A 24,303-nucleotide genomic window follows, 5' to 3' on the forward strand; every position below is an offset into this window, starting at 1 on the left:
TGTGTGTGTGTGTGTGTGTGTGTGTGTGTGTGTGTGTGTGTGTGTGTGTGTGTGTGTGTGTGTGTGTGCGTGTGTGTGTACTTTTGATGTATCTGATTTGCAAGTAGTACATACAAATGCATATCATGAACACATTTGCATGTAATGTAAGCACTTACACAAATACAAATTCAAAAAAGAAATTCAAAAAAGTGCAAGAAAGTGTTCCATTTCTCCATTTCTCTTGTTATTAAAGGAGCTGGTGCATGGTGAGATGAAAGGGGTCATCAACATGACCTGACTGCTGATGGAGCTGTGCTTTTACAATTTATGTGTACCTTCATCTGCTTCTTCTACTCAAGCAAACGTGTTATTTAGGAGCCTAGAAGCTCTAGGGAGCCTGCCTTTCCCCCTGATGCATATTCTCTATGACTTACATCTGCGATTAGATTACCACCAGAACCACATCAGCAGGTGTTTTTGCTTTTGGTCATACTGTGCCAGAATGCAGGCTTTTGTCCGTTTCAGTATGTCTGAGTAAACTCACATTTATTTCCTGTTTTTATTGTAGGACTCTTTACTTTGGAATCTGTGGGCTTCCTTTGTCTCTGTTACTGATGAATCAAAGTCAGTGTCGTTGGTCACAGTTGCAGTTACTTTTCTTGTTTAACAAGTTAAATCGCCAGAGAGAGTTAAGGGAAAATGCCTGTCAAACAGATAAAGCTGATTACAATGCTGCTTCTGCTGCCAAATCAGTAAGGATCTGGACTGTTAGGACAACAATAACCAGTTATAGGAGAGTTTTTTTTAAAATATTATTTCTAGATTGTCTTGGAGTATTTATGATTTGTTAAAGGCTCACTCTACATTGTTGTTTATGTTTCCGTTAACTGTTGTTGCCAGGAGTAGTACTGTAGAAGAAAGCACTCGGCTGGCAGCCATAAGCCACAGAAGCCTCTTTAAGCTCTGAAAAGCCTCTTTCTCCTCAGCTTACAGGTAGAATGTATCCATCCTCACACTGAAACGCTTTTATACTGCTTTTAGTGTCATCCTAGGGGAGTTGACATATGGCTTGCCCCATGCTGGCACTCATCACACGAGTGTGTGGAATCAGGCCAGATGAGAGTGAAGCATGCTACACACAAAGTTATGGATGTTAAAATTCAGAACTGGAAGCTCGGTAATCGTGATGACATTAAATTGTGTTTGTTTAACTTGGTCACCTCATAAAAGTTGTCATCTGCATCATCTCAGGTACCAGTATAGGCCAGATCAGATACGATCCCCCAGACCATGCCAAGCTGGTTCAGTCCAGATTAGACAAGATGAAACTAGAATAGAAGAAAGAAGATTACATTTATTGGGCCATTGTTCATGGCGTCAGTTGGTCATGTTGATCAAACCCGCTGGTGCCTGTCACTTGGATCAAGATCGCCGAGAAACATTTAAGAGAGATAAGACGGTTAAATGAAAACAATGGCATCCATTTGGTTTTAAACCTGTTTGGTAGCTTACTGATTAGAAGAGTGCTGATGTTTTCAAAGGCTAAACTAGAACTAAGCATTCACTAATCATACATTATGATGAAGAAAATGTGGTGCATCCCATAGGTAACTTGGTAACATAGCCTTTGGTGTTACATCTGTATGTTTAAACCAGCATTTGCTCTACATACTGATCAAGCTGACCTACTCACCTTGCCTTGCTGTTACCTTGACCAGCACAATGTCACTATCAATGTTTTGTAACACTGACTAACAGAAATACATAACTCTGTGTTTACTTAAGCTCTAACTTGTGGTGAGCCAATATGTTTGAGAACACCGTCAGCCTATGAGTTGCATTGGGTGGCACATTTTTGGGCAAACTAGCATACGCAGAAGCATAGATGATCAGGTGAAAGGGGAGGAAGATCTACTGAGTTTGTGGACAGTTTTCCAGAAAAAATAGCTGACCCTGTGGCTCAGTTTGGATTTCACTGGCATGCCGAATACAGTAATTATTATTATTTATTTTTTTCTGAATTGTGCTGCATTGATGTTGAGTTGGGCCTCATTGAAGTAAAGTATATCAGCTGCTCCATCCTATTTAGAGTCAATTTTCCCAGATCAGTTTGTTGTTTCAGAGGTTAGGTCATTTGTTTTCCTTTAATCATCTTGGACTTGCACAGAATGTAAATTTTGCCACCAGGGGGCTGGCAATCAAAACAATAAAAAAAATGACGTCTTGGCTGGCGAGAAATCATGGGAGTGGTTCTCTCTACTCCCCCTCACTGCCAATGAAAACAAACTCCCAGTTGACCTCAGTCAAGACGAATGGGCGAAACAGACCTGAGGCAGAGAATATGTAGAGTAATGTATCCAAGTATAATTTACATTACGTTTATTTAACCACAGCAGCATGTACAACAACATTATTGGGTAGCTTTCTGTAGCAGTTCTTGCTTCCTTATGTAGCGGTCGTTGACGTAACATGTTGTGTTTTCACGGCAACGATAAACATGTGTCGTCATTGTGGCTCTGTCACGGCAGCCACTGCGACAAGCCACGTTCTGTTACAACTATGACATTAAGGATTTCTTTGGCTTTGATAACTGTTGGAATGATCTGAGGTAATGTAAGTACTGAACAACAACAAAACATCTAGATATTGTATCTTTAAGACAAGAAGGTCATCAGTTTTAACACACGTTCAGCAGGTAGACCATATTTTATTTCAGATGCAAATCTGTGCTGCAATGGGCTCAAGTGACACAGTGTCGAGCCATTCCAGCACAAAGCCCTTGTCAAAAAGCCCCAAAGAGAATCACTCTTATGCTTCTCTTATTTACATTTCTGTAGCTGGTAGGTTGAGCAATCTGTGATGCCTCATGTACGCACTAGAACCAAACGTGTGTATTTAAACCAGTGATGACGGTTTGGCCAAAATCAATGTCGCAGCAGAACTTAATACAAGTGCAAGTATGTATCCTGGTTTACCACCCACCTCTACTTTAAATGGCAACAATGAAATTCTGACTTTTTTAAAAATAACAATATCAAATCATTCGACCTTCAAGTTAGTTAACTCTTCATGGAATACCACGTCAGAAACCAGAAACCTGCAGTGTTAATGCTGCCAAGCAGGCGTCCATCGAGCTGACCCAGACGACCAGGCGTTCACATCCCTGTAAAAACACACCGGGGATGAAGATGTAGAGAAATGCGCCATGTCATGTTTGCTTTGTTAGCTCCCTAAAGCCTGGTCTCCCAGCTCCATTTATCTGGAGTGTTTGCACAAGGGGGTAATTTGTCATATTCGCTCAGGGCTTTGGAGATAAAGCAACAGGACAAAGGGTAGGAAGAAGATCAGCAGTTTGTTTTCTTTGGGCCAACTGCAGTGGAAGTTTGATTTTGCAGCATTGGGATTGTTTTGTTCGACTTTGAATACTTGATTCAGTGAAAAGGGATTCAGCCATAGTGTGTCTTTACTGAAGAAAGTAATACTCAAAGGAATTTTGCAGTCAAAATTTTGACTATTTAATACTTGGAACCTGCAGTCTTGAGTGTTGAGGCTCTAAGAAGTCTATATTTTAGTCTGGTACAGGAGCTGGTGTCAGCTAAGTGGTTAGCTTGGCCACCCAGCCCAAAAGAATTGGCTAAGTATCCTTGGTAACGTATCAGTTAACTCCAAAAAAATTGCTAAAAACTTACTGTACGTAACGTCTGGAATATAAGTCACTCCAGTATATAAGACGCAGCCTGCTGTTTACTGTCTCCCAGAGGGGAAAAGGCTTGAACTGTCTTCCTGCATGATCATTTTTATTGCATTCAGCAAAGTCAACACTGTGCAGTTTCTGTGCAGCTCTTCTAGTATCAACTTTTTCCGTCATGTGTGGACTCTGCAATCCTGCTAGTTACCAGTATGGTAGTCGAGCTCAGTCTACCGCAACTTTAATAGTTGTGTACTTACTCATAGCCTGCTCCCAATTTTCCTTGAGTCGCACTACCCACCTCAACTGGTTCCTTGTTGTCTCTAATTTAGGAATCTTTTCAATAAACCTCCATTTCACAAGGGTTATTTACTTAACAGTATACCGCCGTTTTCTTTACATGCATGATAATGACCCAATAAGATGAAAGGGGTGGCGGGCTGGTCAGCATCGCTTTGTATTTCAACAGGCTTTGCACTGCAAGCAACCACTTGCAATACGCAATGGATACTGGGAAATTTAATTGGTGGCAGCTGCACTTATTGTCATGACGGTGCTTGTCTCAGCATGTTATACTGGTGTATTGGTCTTTCCAGTCTTAAGGACACAGCCAACTTTTTAGATGAAAATATACTGTAGATATTATACACCAAGTTTTAAGGCACCTCTAACTATTTAGCTAAATGAATGTTGTTTCGGCTAGTTTAATTGGTTATAGGTAATAAAGAAATGTCCGGCACTGGAACCCTTTATGTTTCTTTAGCAACGCATAAATAAGGGAAATATGTCAGATGAGCCTTAAACCTTTTGCACAATGCATCAGCAGGATTATGCAAAACGTAGATCAGTAATTGTTCTCCATCTGTGAATGGCATCAGCACTCACATTTACTAGACTATACTTAAGTCTAACTTCACTTTGAATCTCTGCTTATACCATTCAGTTTTTACTTAGAAGTGGAACATTCACCTTGAATATATCTACTTCTTTTCTTGTTTTAGTTGTTGATTTGATCTTTGAAATACTGCACAGGTCTTTTGTAAATACCCCCTTTGTGTCCTCATTTATGGTACAGTCCTCACATCTGCCTTAAATTGAAACCCTCTGTTGTTAAAGCATGCGGCACCCTGTCTTGCCACAGCTGAGGTAAAGATAAACTTGAAGTAGTCATACAGATGTCTCCATAGTCTTTACCTAACAGAACACAACTGCAGGCATTTATGTGCCCCTATGGTGTCCTGGAAAACAGTGGTTGCTGTGTTTTTTTTTATTGCAATAAGATGTCCAAATCAAAGTTACTTCCCTCAACGGTGGAATGCAAGACAGCCATGGTCTGTGGCCTTGCAGCTGCAGCAATATAAAATGGTGTAGAAAGAATGAGAGTGCAGGATAAAAAGCCTTTCCATCCTCGGAAGGTCAAGTAGACAGACAATTTTACTATATCTCCTATCTCTGTGACAATGGGTCTAGCAGAAATTCACTGAACAGCAGTATGATAGAAATCACAGAGAGGTACTGGTGGAGGTAGAGGGGAGCAGTGTCTTATAAGAGCCATTTTCCTGCACTAGTACTGGCCTACAGATTAATGTAATTTGCCTCAACTGTCTCCCTCCCTATGATCAATTCAAAATGTACACTTGTGACAAAGTGATTTTAAACGTAGAGATCATTGCAATTGGATGATGAAATAGTCATATGAGAACATGCATCTAGTCTTTCATGGGGCAAAATTTCAATCCAGTTGTACTTTTTTTTTTATAAAAGGATCTTGATCCCATCAGGCATGAAGTGTGCTTACCTGTGACTTTACCGTGTTGCAGCAGAGTGTTAAACAACCATCTCGGGTCGGGGTTATCAGACCCAGGTATTGCTTGATTGTTGACAGAGCACAGCCCAGGTAAATGTCAAGCAGAATCCGACTTCCTCGTCTATTTCTCTCACCCTCACTCCGTCTGCTCCTTTCTCACTGCTTTGGTATTGATTTAAGGCCGAAGGTGCTCTCTGTGGACAGAAGGCAGGCCGGCTGGCAGGTGATGTAAGCTGTGATTTGAATGAAAGAAAATCCTAGTTTAACAGTGCCAGACCAGCTGAGGGGCAAGATCAATCGTACGCGTGAATCTAAAACACAATTGCCAAAATAAATAATTGTAGCAAAATGTACATGACTGTTGATCTTACAATGTCTATATAAAGATACTCTTTCTAGAGGCATTTGTATTGGTCCCACAGGGTTCCCAATTACATTACAGGATCTCTTTTGTTCTACCTCTGCTGCCACTCTCTTGTTAAAGTCAAACCAAACAGCTGGACTCCTCATGAGTCTAAAACCTTTCATATGCAGCTATAAACATGTGTTACTGTTCAGTTCAAAGACTTTGAAATGCCAAATAAATATAGTTATATAATTATACAGTTGTGTCATCAGCATTCCTTAGGTTTAATAACTAACAAAAGTGAACATGCACTATTAAAAAGTTACATATTATGCAACATACACTTTTCACATACACCATTTTTTTCCTAACACTGATATGTGGCCTGTTGTGTTTTATTGTCTGAACTATAAGAGCATCCTGTGGTCTTCTGCATTAAAAAGCTGTACCCTGGTCGAGTTATAGGGAAGTTAATTAGTGGCAAAGTAGACCTTGTGTTTTTTGTTGATGCTTGGGGAAACCGAACGATGTTTAACTGACCTAAACTGTCTAAAGGAGGAATTGTTGTTCTCCTTCCTGAATGAGTATTTTAAATATTTGATCATACGTATATCTCTGAAGGACCCGTTGAACTTGTTTTACTTTTTGTTCTGTTCTTTAATTTGCACACTGTCTTCTTATATCTGCATGGGGAATGTATCCTCACTCCTCTTACCTTCTTCTGTTGTGTTTTGACTGCAGAGAGCTCACGGTTGCAGAACAAGACCTTGTAGCCCCCTTTCACTGATGTTGCTCATGCCTGTTGTTTTGGTTGGGGTTGTACTGTCTAGTGGACAAATCCTCCTCCACCATCCTCAAGGCCTCCCTCCAGCTCCAGAGCCAGGCGGAGACATTGAAGGCTAGCTGTTGAGATTCAGCAGACAGATGCCAACTCTGGGGAGCTGACATCATTAGAGCGGAGAGCAGATCCTTGCTCCTCTCCAGCTTCAGCGAGGGAAAGAGGCGGTTAAAGACAGAGAGAGGGATGAAGTAGAAGGAGGAATGGAGGGCGGGTTTAAGCAATGCGAGGTCAAGATCGTGGCACAATTACCCTGGCAGTGTTGTGCCCTGGGAAGCAAAAAGCCCTTGACATCTCACCCTGCCAAGGTCGCTTGGGCCGCTCCTCCAGACAATTAGCCTTCCAATATCCTCCGTCATTTTCACATTCACAACTCACCTCCCTCTCTTTCTTCAATCCCCTCATCCTCCTCCTGTTCTGTAAAGTATTTCATATGCTCTGAGCCTGTGGCGGCTGTCATTTTAATATTGTAGACATTGTGTTTTCTACATTGGTAACGCCAGATGTGTCTTTGTGTATAAACTTTTACCGCCACGGTGTGGTACTGCCATCAAGTGGTGCTGCAATATTGCATACTCCCTCCAAGATACACACATACATACGAGCCAAAACAAAGCCCTCACACGTGAAGGAGTCAGATTGTGACACGCTGTGTTTTTTTGGGTGCTGGAAGTGGCAGAGTGTCAGTCTGCATATTGTAACGTATGAGTGTTCGCTGCTGGAAGCGGGGCAGGAACACAGTAAAACAAAGCGTTGAGACAGCCAGTTGTGAATATGGGTCATCTTTGGTTTCCCTCATGCCCTTAATATGAGATGCTTTGTCCATGGCAACATTTTTATGAGATGTGGCGAAGGAGTTCATGTAGCTGGATTTCTTTGAATTTCTTTTGTACAAAGTGAAACCAAATATAATGACGATGATGAGGATGGTGTAGAACAACATAATATCTGCAGGAAAGCTAAGAAAATTTGAAAAAAATCAACCAAGAGCCATCCACATCGAACTGCTGGACAGACACAGATGCATACATGTGAAAAAATATCTTACATGTTTCTAGTTCAGCAGTCCTCAAATGTTCTCTTTTAAGCAGTCTATCCAGGGTAAAATGAAAAAAACAAGAAAATAATCATATTTTTGTCATTTCTTGATAGACTTTTTTATTTTTTTATTTCTAATAGCACAATTTCAATCAGGTATGATAGCACATAGTATAATGTGATCAGCACTGCTGTTGGCATCATTCACTATACTAACAAGCATTGGCCTCTTCATCTTAAATTAAGCCACCATTTAATGAAGTCCTGTTAACGTCCTGCACTTTTAAGCATGCAGATTCTCAGTTAGATTCTGTTTATCCCCTGAACTATTCCATGTGTTCCCCGGTCACAGGGGGATACAGGAAGCAGCTTCATCTGAGGGGCGCTGCCAATTAGAATGCACAGTGAATCCGCCTGTAAGCTTATTAAATCACCATTATCCCTATTAACACAATGGGCCTGATCCTCTTCTGCCGACTGCATCCCCATTTTATGTAGTGTACATCTCGACAAGCAGCGCCTGTCAGATCATCCAATGTTGGGAATATGCTCAAATATACACACACACGCTTGCAGATAGCAAGGCTCAAATCCCAGCATATGACAGCGTTTTGAGGGATCATATAGATGCAAATGCAGCCATGTAATTGCACAAGCAGTAGATCTGTGCTCTCTCTCGGCGATTGCTGTCATGTCAACGGCTGATTCCATCTGCTTTTCACCATTTTTTTTTTTTACCCCTGCCAGGCCTGATTTCCATGCCCAAAGCTTTAGAAGCGTCTCATTCTTCCTTCTCCACCTCCTCCTCGATTTCTTCCACCAACAGTCCTCTCCTTGTCCAAGAAGGTGTGATGGAGGTGACAGCAAATATGCAGATGTCATAGCCACACACCCACATGACAGGGGGAAAGCTTCCTTTGTAGTTGTTCAGCCTCCCCTGCCATCTCCTCTCTTCTTCTGAAGGTTTCCAGATATCCTCGCCTCACACTTGCCACCTCTACCTTCAGTGTCTTCCATTGGTCTCTTCCTCTCTTGCTTTTACTCTCTCTCTCTCTCTCTCTGCCAGCCCCTGACCTCCATTTATTCATAGCCGTCATCATATTTTTGCCTGTCAGGTGCGCAAGCTGCTCGCTTTCTGCATCTGAGCTTAAAGGGATTTAAGACATTCCTTATGCAGGCCTGCATATGGAGATAGATAAAAGCCAGTGTGACGGCAGTGTGATGCGCTACCAATCTACCAATTTGCTGCAAGTCAAAAGAGCAGTGATCCTTTCCTTGGAAAAAAGGACTTGGCCAGAAGGAATGGAAAGAGAAGGAGTATGCCAAGATGCTTTATTTCTGTGCTCATTACTATGATCGGGATTATTGTGACACTGTGCTTGCAAACGTAAGCAACAAGATTACCTTTGTTTTACGTTGAATTCAAGATTTTAACAGAAAATGGAAGATTTTAGTACGTTATCTTTCTGAAAGGGAACATGTCTTGTGGAAATGTTTCAGATATACAGTATTCTTTTTCAAAGAGATGAATATTCATACAGAATTAACTAGACATTTGTTTTGGAGAATGAGAAAATTGGAGAAGAAAAAAATGCAAAATAAGCCATGACGACAAGGTTCTAAATAATGACAGCAGAATAGTTGTTTGAAAATGATGTTTTGCGTTATAGTTCATTCAGGACGCGGAAGTCATACGGCCGAGCTGTAATCAGCTGACAGCCAGCTGATGGAATTATTGCTTCTAGTCACACACAGGCACACACCAATCACAGCTCATTCTCACATCAAGGCGGTCCATTTAAACACAACCTCCGTCTCACTGATCTCTGCTACACTAATGCTGCTCACACTGCTACTGCTGGCAAAGCTTTGCATCAACCACCCCGGCCGCTTCCTTTCTGCCTAAAGCCTTTGGTTCACTCCTGTCGGGGTTTAACACTGCGCTCCCTGGAAAGCTGTGGTAGCAGAGCAGAGCCTTCAACACCAAGCTAACCTGTATTTCCATTTGTAGAATAAAATGGTTCAATTTATGACGAGAGTGTTCCTGACTGAACATATCTCATGTACATGTGATTTGCTCCCAACATATTTATTATATTACTATTCACTCATAATTCACAGCATAATTGTAAAAAGGACACTAGCAAAATCATCATGATTTCTTACAATTTTCCCAGTAACCTTCCCATGGAAATATAACAGGTGATGAGAGTATATCAGCTGATAAACTGAGAGGGAAGTCATCACTTTATGTCACATGGTGGAATCATTTGACCCCAAAAAATGCTGCAAAATTCAATTGTTTACTGAAAGTTTAAATAAAGAAAATAACTCCTATTTACTTTGACTTTTTATAGCTGGAAAAGCAGTTTGAACATGAAACATTGAATCTCCATTTGGATGAGAAGTATCTGTTTACCCCAACACTGCCACATTTATGAAGGTGAAGGTACTAAAATGTCAACATCCAGTAGTTGTTAAACTACGAGGTAAAATGCTAGCATTGTGTTGTTTAACATAAGTAGACCAAAGCTCTAACACCCCTGTGTCATTGATAATCTCAATTATCTTTTGTTACGGCCAGTGGAAATGCCGGCAGGAGAATTTGACAGCTAGGTTGTCTTGAGGTGTGTTTCTTGCATTGCCGGAATGCAAGAACATGTATAAAGAATGGACAGCTGAATACACCGCTAGTGCCAGTTCTATATGATAACATTTGCATGTCAACATTAAAAGCCAAAATCTATCAAAACTGAATATTAATGTTCAGATGTTAACATCCTTAATTAAATGCATGGGAACTTGCACAAGCCTTCAAATATATAAACCACATGTAGAATTATTAAAGTCGCTCTTACTCACAATATAGCTTTCTTACTCAGACATATTGTGTTTCCAAGTCAATTTATACAAGACCAATTAACAAATAACATTTGTAACAGCTGGACATCATAGGATAGGATAATACTTTATTGATCCCCAGAGGGGAAATTCGGCGTTGCAGCAGCACAGACAAGAAAGCTCAAAAATACACATTAAACAGAATAGATAAGATAAATAAAAATAAAAACAGGGGGTATATACAAGTACAAAATGAATGATGAAGTTAACTGGGGGGAATTGAGAATTGAGACAGTATTTTCAGAGAATGACAAGATAAAGTGACAAGTGATTAAAGTGACTTGGTATGATAAACAGCAGCAAGTAATGTAAACAGCAGAGAAGAGAGGCAGTGTTGTACCACAGTAATGCAGAGTGCAGTTATATAATATAATGTAGTATAATATAATATAATATAGTGCAATATGAACAATATAGTGTAATAACAGGTATACAGGTGTACCAGTACAGGGCCCTCCTGCATGCTGTAAGGCTCAACCTAAATCAGTACAATATGAAATCAGGAGTTACTTCTGTACTTGTACTTATCTCCGGTGAACAAGCGAAGAGGTCCAAAAGACTCAACATGGCAACATCTTGAGTCTCCTCTGGTGCCAACGTTGGGCCTCACTGTCTCTGTTGTGGTATAATTACTATGTGGTAGTTGTTTAATGATTTTTAGTGTATTTTTTGTTCATGTCGTTTTCCAGACTCACAGCACCATTGTAGAGCAAACGTCTTTCCTCTCATGTTCAGAATGAAATTGTTGATGTTAGGTCTGTGTTGAAATATTTTTTCATTAACTATCCTGAAAATATAAAGTATAAATTGAACATATCTTGTATGTATATGTCAAAGTGCCAATCCCAGCACATAGTCACGGATAAAAAAAAATGCATATGAATATGCAGACAAACTTCAAGTCCTTTACCTCCACCTCCCCTCCTTCTCCCAACACATAACACTTCCTCTGAAATTCATTGGCAGTGTGTGCTGTGCAGGCATGAGATAACGTCCCAGAAGTTTTTCAAGGGCAGGATGGGTGCTCAGACATCAGAGGAAAGCCGCGTCGAGCCGAAGCTGATTCATTACATGTGTTGCATCTGCCTCCTATTAAAAAAGCCCAGAGCACTCTGGCTGTCTCTCCCCGGCTCTCTTTTTTCACTCTCTGACTGCAAACTACCTCCTGACTCCTCGCCTAGACCTCATCTCGCTCTCAAAAAAAAAAAAAAAAAACTGCCCATTTCTGTCTCTTTCTTCTAAACTCTCCCTCTCCTCTGATGGCTGGCTCAGCTCCTCACTGAATCTTACAGTTTGACTCCAGCCTAAAGTATGACAGTCGAGGTTTCATCCGAGGTGATCCAAGGCAAGTACAAATGAAGTCAGGATAAAAACTGTCCATACCTGACTCATACTCATTATGAGTTCAACCCTTAAATTAAAAATAATTTGAACAAAGAACAACTTGTTTCTTCTAAAGTATTGAGTATTGGCATGAAAAAGACAATATTTTCACCGTTTTACCGTAAGAACATGTGGAAGTGTGTATTTTTATTACTTCATAGTGAGCAAAAAGTTAACTCTGAACATTTTGTTCTTGATAATCTCTTTGGACAGATGCTGATTGGATATGGTCGAGATAGTTTTACTTATAATCGCTTATATAGTTTTTGATCATGCAGACTAAGCCTGCTGGACACTTGAACACAGCTGATTTAATGGGGCAGGTCATGTGACAGGGCAACTGGTGGTGGTGGTGGTGGTGGTAAGAAAAAGAGTTTCTCTAAAGACAAGTAAAAGGAAATTACATTTACTCTTACATAGTTTTTCCTAGAGAGCATCGACTCCTTTATTTCCCAAACTGCAAAATGTCCCCAGCAGTAAAAGTTTTGATAACATTTTTTAAAATCCAATTTAAAGAATACGTATCCAAGAAAATATCAAACAAATATCTGCCACAATATTTCAACTTCATTGATTTTCAGATATCTTAAGTATAAAATGTGTGGAGGTATGCATCAGTACAATGTCCATACATTTGTTTATCTCTTAAAATACATTTCTGACATTTACTCTATGAGCCTTTGTTAGATAAAGTGTTAAATACATTTTTAAATACAATTTTCATTGCATATGTCAGTCAATGTCACCTCTCCTGTTATAAACTGACAGCATTCTAAACTTATTGGCCAGACAGAGACCCCGGGAACATCGAAGTGATTAAGAAAACAAAAGTTAATTAGATTCAAATTCAATCTTAATTCAATCTTTATTTGTATAGCGTCCATTTAGAACAAGTGTTATCTCGAGGCACTAGAAAAAAGCAGGTAAAAGACCTTACTCTTTGTTATTTAATATTACAATAGAGAAATAAAATGAAAGAAAACAATGATGCGGAAGTAGAGGACAAAGCAGAGTCCACATATGATGTCCATATGATGCTATAAAGAGAATATTTGCTATTATATCAATGCTACGTGAAGTTCTAGATATTTTCAGGAGTGTATATGTGAAAACTGCTTAAGTCAAACTGTGTCATTTCTTTTATTTTCAGAAATGTACATGAATGTTCTGTGCAGTTCCTATCCCCTGATGTTCTTTTAAATCAATCAGTGTCGCTTTGATATAATTGGAAGATTCCACCTGAAAGAGTATGGGGAAAAAAAATCTCTGAGATTCCATATTTGACCGTGATCTGCAAAATGAGAGATAAACCGCTGAAATAAGGCAAAAGGATCCCACATCTAACGAGGACACTGTGCTCAGGTTATTGAGTTTTTGCTGTTTGTCACTGGTTAAGTTGCTCATTGGTACTCAGTGCTGGAGCTCGGGCATATCGATTAGGAAACACAGCACGACTTTCCTAAGACGAGCCATTAGAGAGCCATTTCCCTACCTGATTGAAGAACACAGTGTAAAGTTGGAGCCAATGAAAGTTTCAGACTGTTCTTCATCGAGCATTTTTTTAATCACTTGCTCATTTCCTTTACTTCACAATCTCATCGTCAGTGTTTTAATTATGTCGCAGTGACTGATAGCTACTTTTAAGGAGTGTGTGCGCGTGTGTGTGTGTGTGTGGTTGTGCGTGTGTGTGTGATTTGTGGACTTGTTAAAAGGGGCCTTTTCGTAGTGCGTGTGACGGCTTCATCTGATAATGATTTCAGATTACATTAGAGGAAATTAAACATTTCTTAAAGAACGTGTGAGGGTGACAAAGTTATCAAGTGCAGTCACAGGAGAGAGTGTGAATGTTACACATCCAAAAATGTAATTCTTCCACCGCTAATAAGATCATTTTCAAGTGTTAAAAAATAATGAATGGTGTTGAGGCAGTGAAGCATAAGTCAATTCTTTGGTACATGCTTCAGTGGCAAATGATGGTGAATGTTAAAGTCATATTGGAAATAAGAAAGTGTGTGAATGTTTAAAGAAAAAGTCATTTTAAAGAATAAGGCAGTTATATTTATCGTATATGATATGTGAAGTCATTCAGGCTGTGGTAGATACAGGTCTCATGTCTCTATAACGCTATAACGATCCTGATGAAATGGTTGTCAGAGTTGGTACTTTTTTATGATCTTAATACTCGTCCATATTTCGTGTCACTTGACCTCCATCTGCTCATGTTTTCTTAGGGCGGTGTTTTCTTTAATGTTTAGCAAACTCTTGAGCTCAAGTAGTGAAAATCTGTGTGACAGGTCAGACATTCTGTCATTTCCAAATCCGTCTGGACCGCTCATCTGATCCTAATAACAGACTCTTATCAGCTGCTCGGAGTGTTTACAGCGTTCTTATCTCTGTTTTTAAGGGTGATGGAGTTGAGAGTCATAAGTGATAAATCCTCTCCACGTGAGGCTGTCGCCTGATCTGTGATTGATGTAGCATTGCTACAGGTATTGTGGTCAAGGTGTTGAGCAGTCCCACATTTAATCTCACACTTTCAGACATCTGAAAGATACATGCCATGGTTTGATTAAACTGTTGCTGTGGTCGTTTTTTTTGCCTTAGTTCCATTCCAAATCAAAGCTGATTAAATGAAACGCAACTCAACTGGAGATTGTAAACTAATAGGAAAACAAATTACAACAGCATTTATCATTAGTTTTTAAAGTATTAGTGGGACTTCCTGGTTTTTTAATCAATGGTATACGATGCCAATGAGGTCATAAAATTAAATGTAAACAACATGAATAATATAGGAACGTGTTTGTGTGAATGTGTTTTTTTGTCCCACACAAAAGCTATCATGCATAAAAATTAATATGATTATTTAAGGTGTTTTTGATTATTGAATCAAATCCATTTTTTTGCTTTAATTTATGCACCAGATCTTTATTTGTTAAGAAATATATATACAGTATTCCATATTTACCTCCATGGCCTCTCATTACCTTGACAATAGTCTCTGTGTTTGAAAAGTCGGCTGAGATGATTACAGTATTAAGAGGTGCAGCAGCACACACTCTCACTGAATGAATAAATCTCTCTCTTACTCTCTGACCACCGAGTGCAAATGTGCCGTGTTCGCTGGCTTGTACCACAACCTGAAGTTTTACTGTGAATTTGAATGTTCCCACTTTTTTTTGAAAGCCAAAGTGAATTTGACTTCCAAATAATCATGTGGAGAAAGAAATATTAGAGTACAACCTCCAACGTGAGCATCATTTGAATTTTTCGTGTAAGCATGCATAAATCTTTTGGCAAAATGCACTCACTGCCTTCAATGCTAATAGTGTACATAGAAATCAAAGCTGTGCGTCTCTAACAGAGCAACAAGCGAGAAGGGGAGATCTGCATAATGTTGGCTCCAGCAATGAAGAGCAAAATGCAGAATCCACAGCATCGCTCCGTCTCTGCTCTGCTTTCCTTCCAATAACATCATTAGCATTTTGACATCGTCATCCTAATTGTTGTTGGTTACTCTGAGAAATGCTTGCCTTAGTGGGAATCGGGAGGGAGAGGAGGGCGCTGCTGCTGTAAGGCCTTGTGCTTATCAGTGCAGGGCAGATTCTGTTCCTATGGTCCTGGCTGACAGGTGAGGTGTGTGTTGTGTGTGTGTGTCTGTTGGTTGCGGTTGTCAGTGAATCCCCAGGACGGGTGCTGAAGGATAGGTTCAAATTTGGGAGCAGGTGCACCCCCACACACCCCACCCCCCTTCCCATTCTTTCGCCCGATTCTTCACTCCCCGAGGAGGCATATGGTGAGAGTGATTGGAGAGACCCGAGAGCCCGCAGGGAGCGCTCTTCTCCCCAGTTCATCTGTTCCAGACGGGGCCCTGCGGGACACTCAGGCTCTCCCGAGGTCCCTGTTGGCTCGGAATCAGGTCGAGTAAGCGGCTTCACTTTTGAGGTTGACTGCTTTGTTACAGCGTTGGACAGGCGCGGTGGTCACCCCAGTTAGCTTTACACTGTGGAAAAATGTTGCAGTGCAATTTAGACTGCAGGACACATCCTTTCTTGTATGGCTAATAGGTCATGCCCTCTAATTTGTTTGCTCACTATGTCATTTGTGCACAAGTTTTGCTTTTAATTATTTTCCAACTGTTGTCCTTTCCTGCTGTCATTGCTCGAAATAGAAACGCTATTTTGATGCCTGGCTCATATTTGTGAACCAGCTTACAAATGTAATGCAGTTGTGAGTGCACTAGGAGGGAGAGTTATGGGGGCATTTTAGGCCTTGTATAATATGTGTACCTCTTTTATGTGGTCATTTATTATAAGGCGAGCTCTATGAATAATGTATGATTAAAAGGTGTAATGGATACACTGGGACTCGTCAAAATAAAAGCAAAAATCCATTTGCTCTCCCTGTAGTAAATCCACTAGCTTGTCCTTGGGCTAATTTCCAACTTGGGACTTGGTGGGGGAGTGAGTGCATGTCTTGATAGCAATTCCAAGGGAGGGAGGTGTCGGTGGTGTTGTAAAGTGAGAGATGGAGAGAGGAGGGAGGGAGGAGGAAAAGTGAAATGAGACATGGATGAGGAACAAAGCCAGGAACACCTCCTTCTCTCGTTGCCTCTCTCCTTCATCTCACTCTATCTCAGACCCTCTCTTTCTCTCCTTCACTCACTCCTGTCTCTGTCTCTCACAATCTTAAAGCTCCTTCCCCCCAGCCTCCGAGCAGCTGCCACTTCTGAGCCTGAAGAAAATGAAGGCAGATGAATCAATTTGGCCTGTGGCCCTAAAGTGCACTTGTCTGCAACCCAGTCTGGGCGGGGGGGGATAATGAGCCGATAGATTGAGCCGGTGCCGGAGCCGTCACTGAGAAAGCCGAGATGCCGGAGCCTGCTGCACCACCGGGCCCACCTCACACACACACGGATGCACACACAAACACATTGCTGATGCCTCCCTTAGCAGCGGTAGCAGCCTGTCGCTGGGTTAATGGAGGTGAGGGGTCCTATGCGCAGGACACTTTTCAGAGCGAATTAGAGGAAGGATCTGTTTCCGTCCTCTTCAGCCCACCCTCCCCCGTATTGCCCCTTGTCTCCTCCCTGCCCTGTGCAAGAGAAGCCTGGAGCGCAGATTTAAGCTCAGTAGTGTGGAGCAGAAGAACATCAAGACTGCTAGAAAGGAATTGGCCGGTCGGGGGGCAAGGTCCAAAGCCTTGGGTAATAAGGATTGACACTGGGACAAGGCTGAGGCACAGCCTCCCTGAGCGCTGTTGACAGGTGACGGCTGGCTAGGGAGGGAGAGAGGGGGAGAGGGAAAGAGAGGAAAAGTGAGGTCAGGACCTACAGCTCCTTTTATTCAAGGAGGAAAAAGGTCGGAGAATGTGCAGCCATCCGATGCCCTCCCAAAACCCCCCTGCAAGGTGAAGGAAGGAGGATCAAAGGAGCAGAACAACAAAGCAGCACCCAACAACCTCCAGCCAGCTCCCTGCTGACAGTCTACGGATTACTGCATGGAGAGTGAGGAAGAGTGAAAGTAAAGGGAAAGTTAACCAAGCTTAGCATTAACTGATGTTAACCACTACTGTCTCCTTCGATGCCTCTACTGGCCTTTCTAAGCAGGGGGGCTTATGACTTCACCCAGGGTTAGAGTAGTATAAATGAGAAGACCCAAGTCGGCTCTACTCAACTTGGGGGGAAATTAAGATGCTGGAGGGCCCTTTGAAGATAATTAAAGAGCACGGAGCGGCAGCCTCCAGAGAGGGACTGCAGACATGTTCAATACCGAGACTAATGGAGCTAATTTCCAGTACATTATTCATGTAAAACACAGGCCCCACTCAGCTATGTTTTTTCTATGTCTCTTCTGTCTGGCCTCTTAAGTCAAAGCGCCACCCCCCCACCGCACACAAATTAACAACATTCTCATGCTGCGTCAACCTGATTAACCTTGGCCAAATACTGCATCGGTCAAACCTTTAATGTAAACAAACTTAATCCACACGGAAATAAATAAGAACTCTAACTCCTTTAATAGCCAGGTTGCTAAGAACTGCTCCCCCAGGGCTACCCAGAATGCTTTACAAAGGCATTAACTCGAGCAAAGTGGGGAAGGCATTATGACCTTGAACTGTGTCATCACTTGCCACCAAACACATCTCTGTGGAGACCATTAGCCCCACCCTCCAGCGCACTAACTTGTCCTTTAACATTAATGAGTACACAAAAAAGAAAAAAAACAACACATGAGAGCTGTACAGTTGGGGGCTTAGGGCCAATTAAACACCTCCCCAGACAGGAAATTAGTCCCTGCCTTAATCACAGGCAGTCGGGGTTGCCAATCTTTTGTCAGGGTTGGTGAATTCCTGCCTAGATCAATTGCTCTCCTGTCCCGTCGAACAGCGGCTCAGGGAACGGTCTTTGCTCGTTGCATCATTAACCTAGGCGGCTAATTAGATGCTGTGCTCTGATCAATAGCCAAGTTGATTGCTGACTGGGTAATGTAGCCGCAGGCCTCAGAGGAGACGGAAACACTTTAAGGGCCTTCAGGAATTTGTCAGTAACACTGATGCTGGGTAAACAAAGTAATCAACTGCTGCACTTGATGCGCTTGGTGATGTGATGCTGACTGTACTCTGACTCTCTGGCTCTGCCTCCGTGCCCCATGCCTGGCTGTTAAGGAGGATTGCTCTCTTTTTGCTCTCCTCGGGAGAAGGAAATAAAAAGGGCCACCATCTATTTTGAGATTCAAGGAGTGATTAGGCTGACAGCTAGGAGAGAGAGAGAGAACGACAGAGGCAGTGGGAGAGGCAGGTAGAGGTGGAAGTCAAACCTGATTAGGCCCACCCGCAGCTTTCTCTTCCTTCCATCTCTACACTGTGATTGCTAGGCAGCAACTCCCCCCACCCCACCCTCGTCCTGTCACTTTTGACCTCAGAGCACTGGTAATGCCCCTTGGCCAATCAGCATGCTAGCCCTGGCGGCAGTAGGGTAATTAAAAGGGAATTGTGTCTACTTGGCATGTGAGCTGGTGGGCACCGGGGTAGACAAACACTCTCTGCCGGCTTGCCTCCCTCCCTCTCTCCCAGCCAGGTGGCAGCGTACAGGACCTGTCAGATTAGCTGATGACCCTTTTAATTCTGGCCCAGCCGGGGGCCATAATTGATATTTACCGGGAAAGGTTAATTGTAGCAGTGATCTGCTTAAATTACAGTGGAGATCAGGAGAACGAGGCCAGCAACCACACGTGCCACCAGGGGAGCTGCTACACACAAACTGCTAGTCAAATGGATTACACCCCGCGGCCATTGCCACTGTACTCCGAGGTGAGAAAGCAGCACGGGACTCTGTGATTGGCTGCTGCTGCCCCAGCACAGAGTCTTCCTTGCTGAGCTCACCAACCTCCCATCTGGCTGGGATTTTGGTTGCATGCCAACTGCGAATCTTGATGGCCTGCAATAAAACAAGTCATCCATGTTTGCATTAGGGTCACCATGATGTGGGAGGCTAAACTGTCATACTGGCATTTACACACTTAAGCTACTGATTTTTTATATTTTGTTTGTTATCATAGTATTTGATTTCATTCACATAAATCATTGATTTCCTTGTAAATGTTCGTTGGTTTAGGTGGTTAGTATTCTCACAGTTTATAATACACATTTTGTTTTACATTATTTTAACATCAAGGACCTTTTTTGGGCTTTGGGTGATTAATAAGGTAGATACAAATGAATATGGGTATTAGCCACATGAGGGGACTAAAATGATGTACATGCAAAACTTGATCAGAAATGAAAATTGATTAAGGCTTACTGTAAGTAAATTTATTGTAGAAAAGTAAAACTGATATAAATCTGTCATCTAAGTCCACAGTCCAATTAAAAATGAAACTGCATGACTTCTTTTTCACATAATCACTTTTGGGTTAACTGAGATTATGCTGTGATCATGCTGCTGAAAGGTATGACTAGTTACAGTACGTAGGGGGAGGTTTTTTTGTAGCAGGTGTTTTTGCTACAGCCAGTTCTAGTTTGCATTTAGCCAAAACATAAACTGACTGTGAGCTGTGGGACACCACAGCAGCTTTGCCTTTCCCTCAGGTCAAAAATAGAATAACTACGACCCACTGAAAGTCAGTGAGAGCCATAGTAGTTCTGCTTTATTGTTGTGACTATCTACATAATGTGTGCGGTTGGTTATAGATCTATAGTGATTGACATCATGATTTTAATTAAAACTAGCGAGGATCATGGGAGTTCTCTCTGCTACTCCCCCCCTTCCCCCGGTGAAAATGTTTACAGACAATGTATCCAAGTATAATTCACATGACATTTTTATCAAAGCAGCGGATACAATAACAATACGGCAGCCTTCAGTAGATACTCCCGCTTCCTAGTGTAGCGGTCTTTGGCATAACATCGGGTGTTTCCATGGCAACGATTAACATTCTGTCTGTCATGGCGGCTCTGAAATTGCGGCCGCCGTGACAAGACACGTCCCGTTGCTACTATAAAATTAAGGACTTCTCTGGCTCATGTTCACTGTTAGAAATATTTGAGGTAATGTAAGTGCTCAACAAAAAAAAAAAAAACAGTTTTAGTAAATTTTTTATGAACTTAGATATTTAAATATAAACATTGTCATAACATTATACATATTGTACGTTCAAAGGCCCACTGATTTTGGCACCCCATTTAAGCCTACAGTGAAGTTGCATACCTCGTGATTGTCCAAGTTTTACTGCCACTGGGAGGGTCATTGTTCTCTCTGTTCTTTATTTTTTGAAGCTGTCTGGGGTGAAAAAATGGCAAATTTCAAAGAAATGTAGAATGTCTAGTTTATAACATACATGTGCTGTTGGCAAACTCAAGGTCAGCAACAGCCACTGTATGTGAGTGCGAAACACTCTTACGTGCAATGGATAACAGGATAGTTTGTTTCACCTGAAAAACTTCATGTTAGGAGTTTTGATTTACTTCTTCCTTTAAATCAACGTCACCATGCGGCGACAACACAACTATGATGTTTACTGGTGTCATGAAACACTTTTAAGCTTTGTGCAAGATATTTTTCAAGAATGCATAGAAATAAAAGATGAATACACAAAACCCCAAGTATAAGTTTTGCACCTTGAAAATGTTCACATACAGTCGTATGCAGTCAGCAATTCTTGAAAAATATATCAATTCTTGTCTGTATCCTTTTTTTTAAGAGTCATACTGCAATGATTTGCAGTTACATCACTACAACTTTTAGAACAACTCTTCATTTTGTCTTTTACTCTGTAAAGTACTTTGATCAACATTGGGTGTTTTAAATTTACAATATAAATAAAGGTGACTTGACTTGATTTTATACACTCTTCATCTCTTTAATGTAACCAGAAATCACTGCATCTCTGATCATGTTTCTTGGTTGTGATCAAAGTGGTTTGGCTCAATAGGGAAGTACATGATTTAAAGATCTTCATTTTGACTGTCTCTCCTGCAGATCAAACCTTTGGCCCTACGTCCGGTCAAAGTCAGCGAGGACGAGAAGGTGCAGGAGCTCAACCGACCGCACAGGAGCAATTCCAAAGAGCAGCTCAGCGAGGTGAGTTCTTGGACAAGACCTTTTCCCCCTTTTCAAAGACCCCATACAGAGAGCCAGGCTATCCACTTTCACAGTGCAAAAAGGGGGACCCCTGAGGTAGGGTAAATAGAGCGGGTGGACGACAGCAATGTTGAGGCTGAGATCAGAGGGCAGCTGGTTCAGTAGCTCCTGCTGTTTCCAGCTATCACCTCATGAATCCCCCGTGCGTTAAAAAAAAGACTGGTTGGCTGGCAGCACATAGACAGGAAATTATTAAGCCGCTCACACAGCATCACCTAGCTGGCCTGGCATTATTTAAAGCGTGGCACGGTTAAATGTAGACATGACCTAAGGTGGTACAGCCAGGTGTGGGCTAACCTCACTGACCCAAGAATGGAATGAGTTAAAGAAACTGTTCCAATTATCGCTGCACGGCTTCCATATGCCAGCCCATTTAGAGGATGAGTAGGTGGCAAAGGGAGATGGAGGCCAGGCATTGGTTCAGCATAGGGGATGAAATAATGCAATTTAGATACAGGGGAAGTAATGAGAATTTATGCAAAATCCCAGGCGGCTCATTTAAATGAATGTAGAAATGTGCTTTCTAACTAATGCCTGTCAAGCAGGCCTCCCAAACTAAACTAAATTCAATCAGACTGCTCATTTAGCTGACGAAAGCAGAGCGAGGGAGAGAGAAAGAGGAGGAAGGAAAAATGTGCTCCTTCCTTTTCCAGCAGGGCTAAAGTGATGGAAGGAAAAAGATTTTAATGAACTTATTAAAAACATTGTTTTAAGCTTTTCAGCGTTCCAATTGAAAATAAAGCCTGATGAATAAAAAAAAAAAAAAAAAAAAAAGTCATCACGCATAAATTTTTTCTCTATCTTCATCCTCTTTTCTCTAAGCCTTTCTGCTCCGTGTCTCTTGTGCTCTGTCCCCCCTCTTCCCCTCGTACTGTTTCTCTTGAATTTGTGTAAAAGGCTGTCTTTTAATGAAAAAGTCAGGAGGAAGAGGCGGGCTTGTCAGATAAAAGAGCGAAGACGGTTGACAGCTCTGACAGGGATATACGACAAGCATTGAGAAGGAGGGGGACAAAGATGAGGCGGGGGGGGGGGGGGGGGGGGGGGGGAGTGTTGGTGGTTGTTGTGTAGGGATGGAGGTGCGGAGGGGAGTACTGTTGAAAATTGCAAGCTGTAATCGCAGACAGTGTTAGATATGGCATGTCTCTCTAATCTGCTGCCAAGTAGATGGTGCACAGACGCTGATCGTTGTAGCCACAGCATCTACATCTTTCGATCTCACTCCCTCTGCCTCAGCCTTCTTCTTTCTCTCTGTCTGTGTGTTGAAGTATGTCCTTCTCTGCTGCCTGTTGTATTCCACTCAATAACAGCCACAAACACACACAGATTCCACTTCATCACATGTCGTCGTCGTCGTCCCCCCCCCCCTCCAATATTTCTCTTTTTCAGCCCCATGTAATCTCCCGCCACCACACTGAGAGCACTGCTAATTTTCGTAAAAACACGCTCCGCCACATCAAAGTGGCTCCCCAGCTTTAGGAGCTCTTAACTAATGATGCTGCGTTTGCAACCAGTAAAATGGATTTCTCTTGTCTTACCGCCACAGGAAATAGAGACAAATGCGACACGTGGACGCGCCCGCCTGTAAAAACAGTCATGCATCAATTTGGGAGCAGGGGGTAAAAAAAAAAAAAAAATAGCAGGGGCTGCTGTTTGTTCATTGCCATGGTTAGGTCTTTATCTGTTTATTTTGACTAGGTAATTGTGCCTGTGGTGCAGCAGGGCCCTGGCATTAAGCCACACAGGGATTAGGGAAATGTGAGGTGGTGGAGGGGGTGGGTTCCACTGCATCTGTGTCCTGCAGAGCAGAGGGCTGAAGTTTGTGGTGCTGTCAGGGTCTCTGACACCCTCCTGTACCCACCCACAAGCACCCACTCGCGGCCAAATCCAGCCAGCTCCCAGCGGCCGTATGTGTTTTCACATCATGCTCCAACGAGCTCTGATTGGGCCGCCCACTGGCCTTCCTGAAACGACAAAAACCAATAGTCTGGGTTGGTGGAAGATGGCTTGGACCCTCCCCACTTGTCGCCATGTTTTTCTTTTTTCTGCCTTTTTCTTTTTTGTAAAGAGAGTGGAGGAGGGGGCATGGAAATGGGGAGAGGATTAGGGGGCGGATTTAGCAACATTTCTCTTCTCCGGGGCTGTTTAGTTAACCCTTAAATGCCGCCAGCATCCGCCCCATCCTTCTCACCGCCAACCGCCATAACCACAAAAACACACACACACACACACACACACACACACAATCACACACACGCACACACACACACACAATCTCACACTCACTCATCCTCCTCCCTCCCCCACACTCCCTCTCTGGGGCGGGTTCTTAAATCCTTTTGAAGTCCTAAGCGCTGCAGAAATCCATTGAGAGCCATGTATAATGGCTTTTAAGAGAGAGTGTTTAGCTGGATGCCGACCCTATGGCTTATGAACCGCTGGCGTTTTAATGGATCCCCCTTTCCCTCCCCTCTTTTCCTCCCCTCACTGGCACTAAATCCAATGGATTGTCCCTCATTATCATTTAAATAAGCCTCTCTTTCTGCTCAGAATGCTCCAAGTTGAATGAACTCTACATAGTAGGGCTAATTCTAAATGGCCTTGGCCTCCCACCACCTATGCTCATACGCACCCACACACACAAGCACATGCATATACACATTAAGTACCCTCACAACATGCA

The 24,303-nt window shown here is 42.2% G+C and overlaps 1 protein-coding gene across 10 annotated transcripts in view; it reads left to right on the plus strand.

Moving 5' to 3' along the window:
- The window catches only part of fbrsl1 (fibrosin-like 1), a 293,451-nt gene that overhangs the window by 114,131 nt on the left and 155,017 nt on the right, over positions 1 to 24,303 (plus strand). For all 10 annotated transcript variants that reach the window (XM_061037606.1, XM_061037600.1, XM_061037601.1 and 7 more), the window contains exon 3: positions 21,462 to 21,563. In XM_061037606.1, the coding sequence (XP_060893589.1) occupies positions 21,462 to 21,563 (102 nt within the window). The remainder of the gene's footprint in view (positions 1 to 21,461; positions 21,564 to 24,303) is intronic.

This window comes from Labrus mixtus, chromosome 5 (assembly GCF_963584025.1).
Source record: "Labrus mixtus chromosome 5, fLabMix1.1, whole genome shotgun sequence".
Taxonomy (NCBI): domain Eukaryota; kingdom Metazoa; phylum Chordata; class Actinopteri; order Labriformes; family Labridae; genus Labrus; species Labrus mixtus.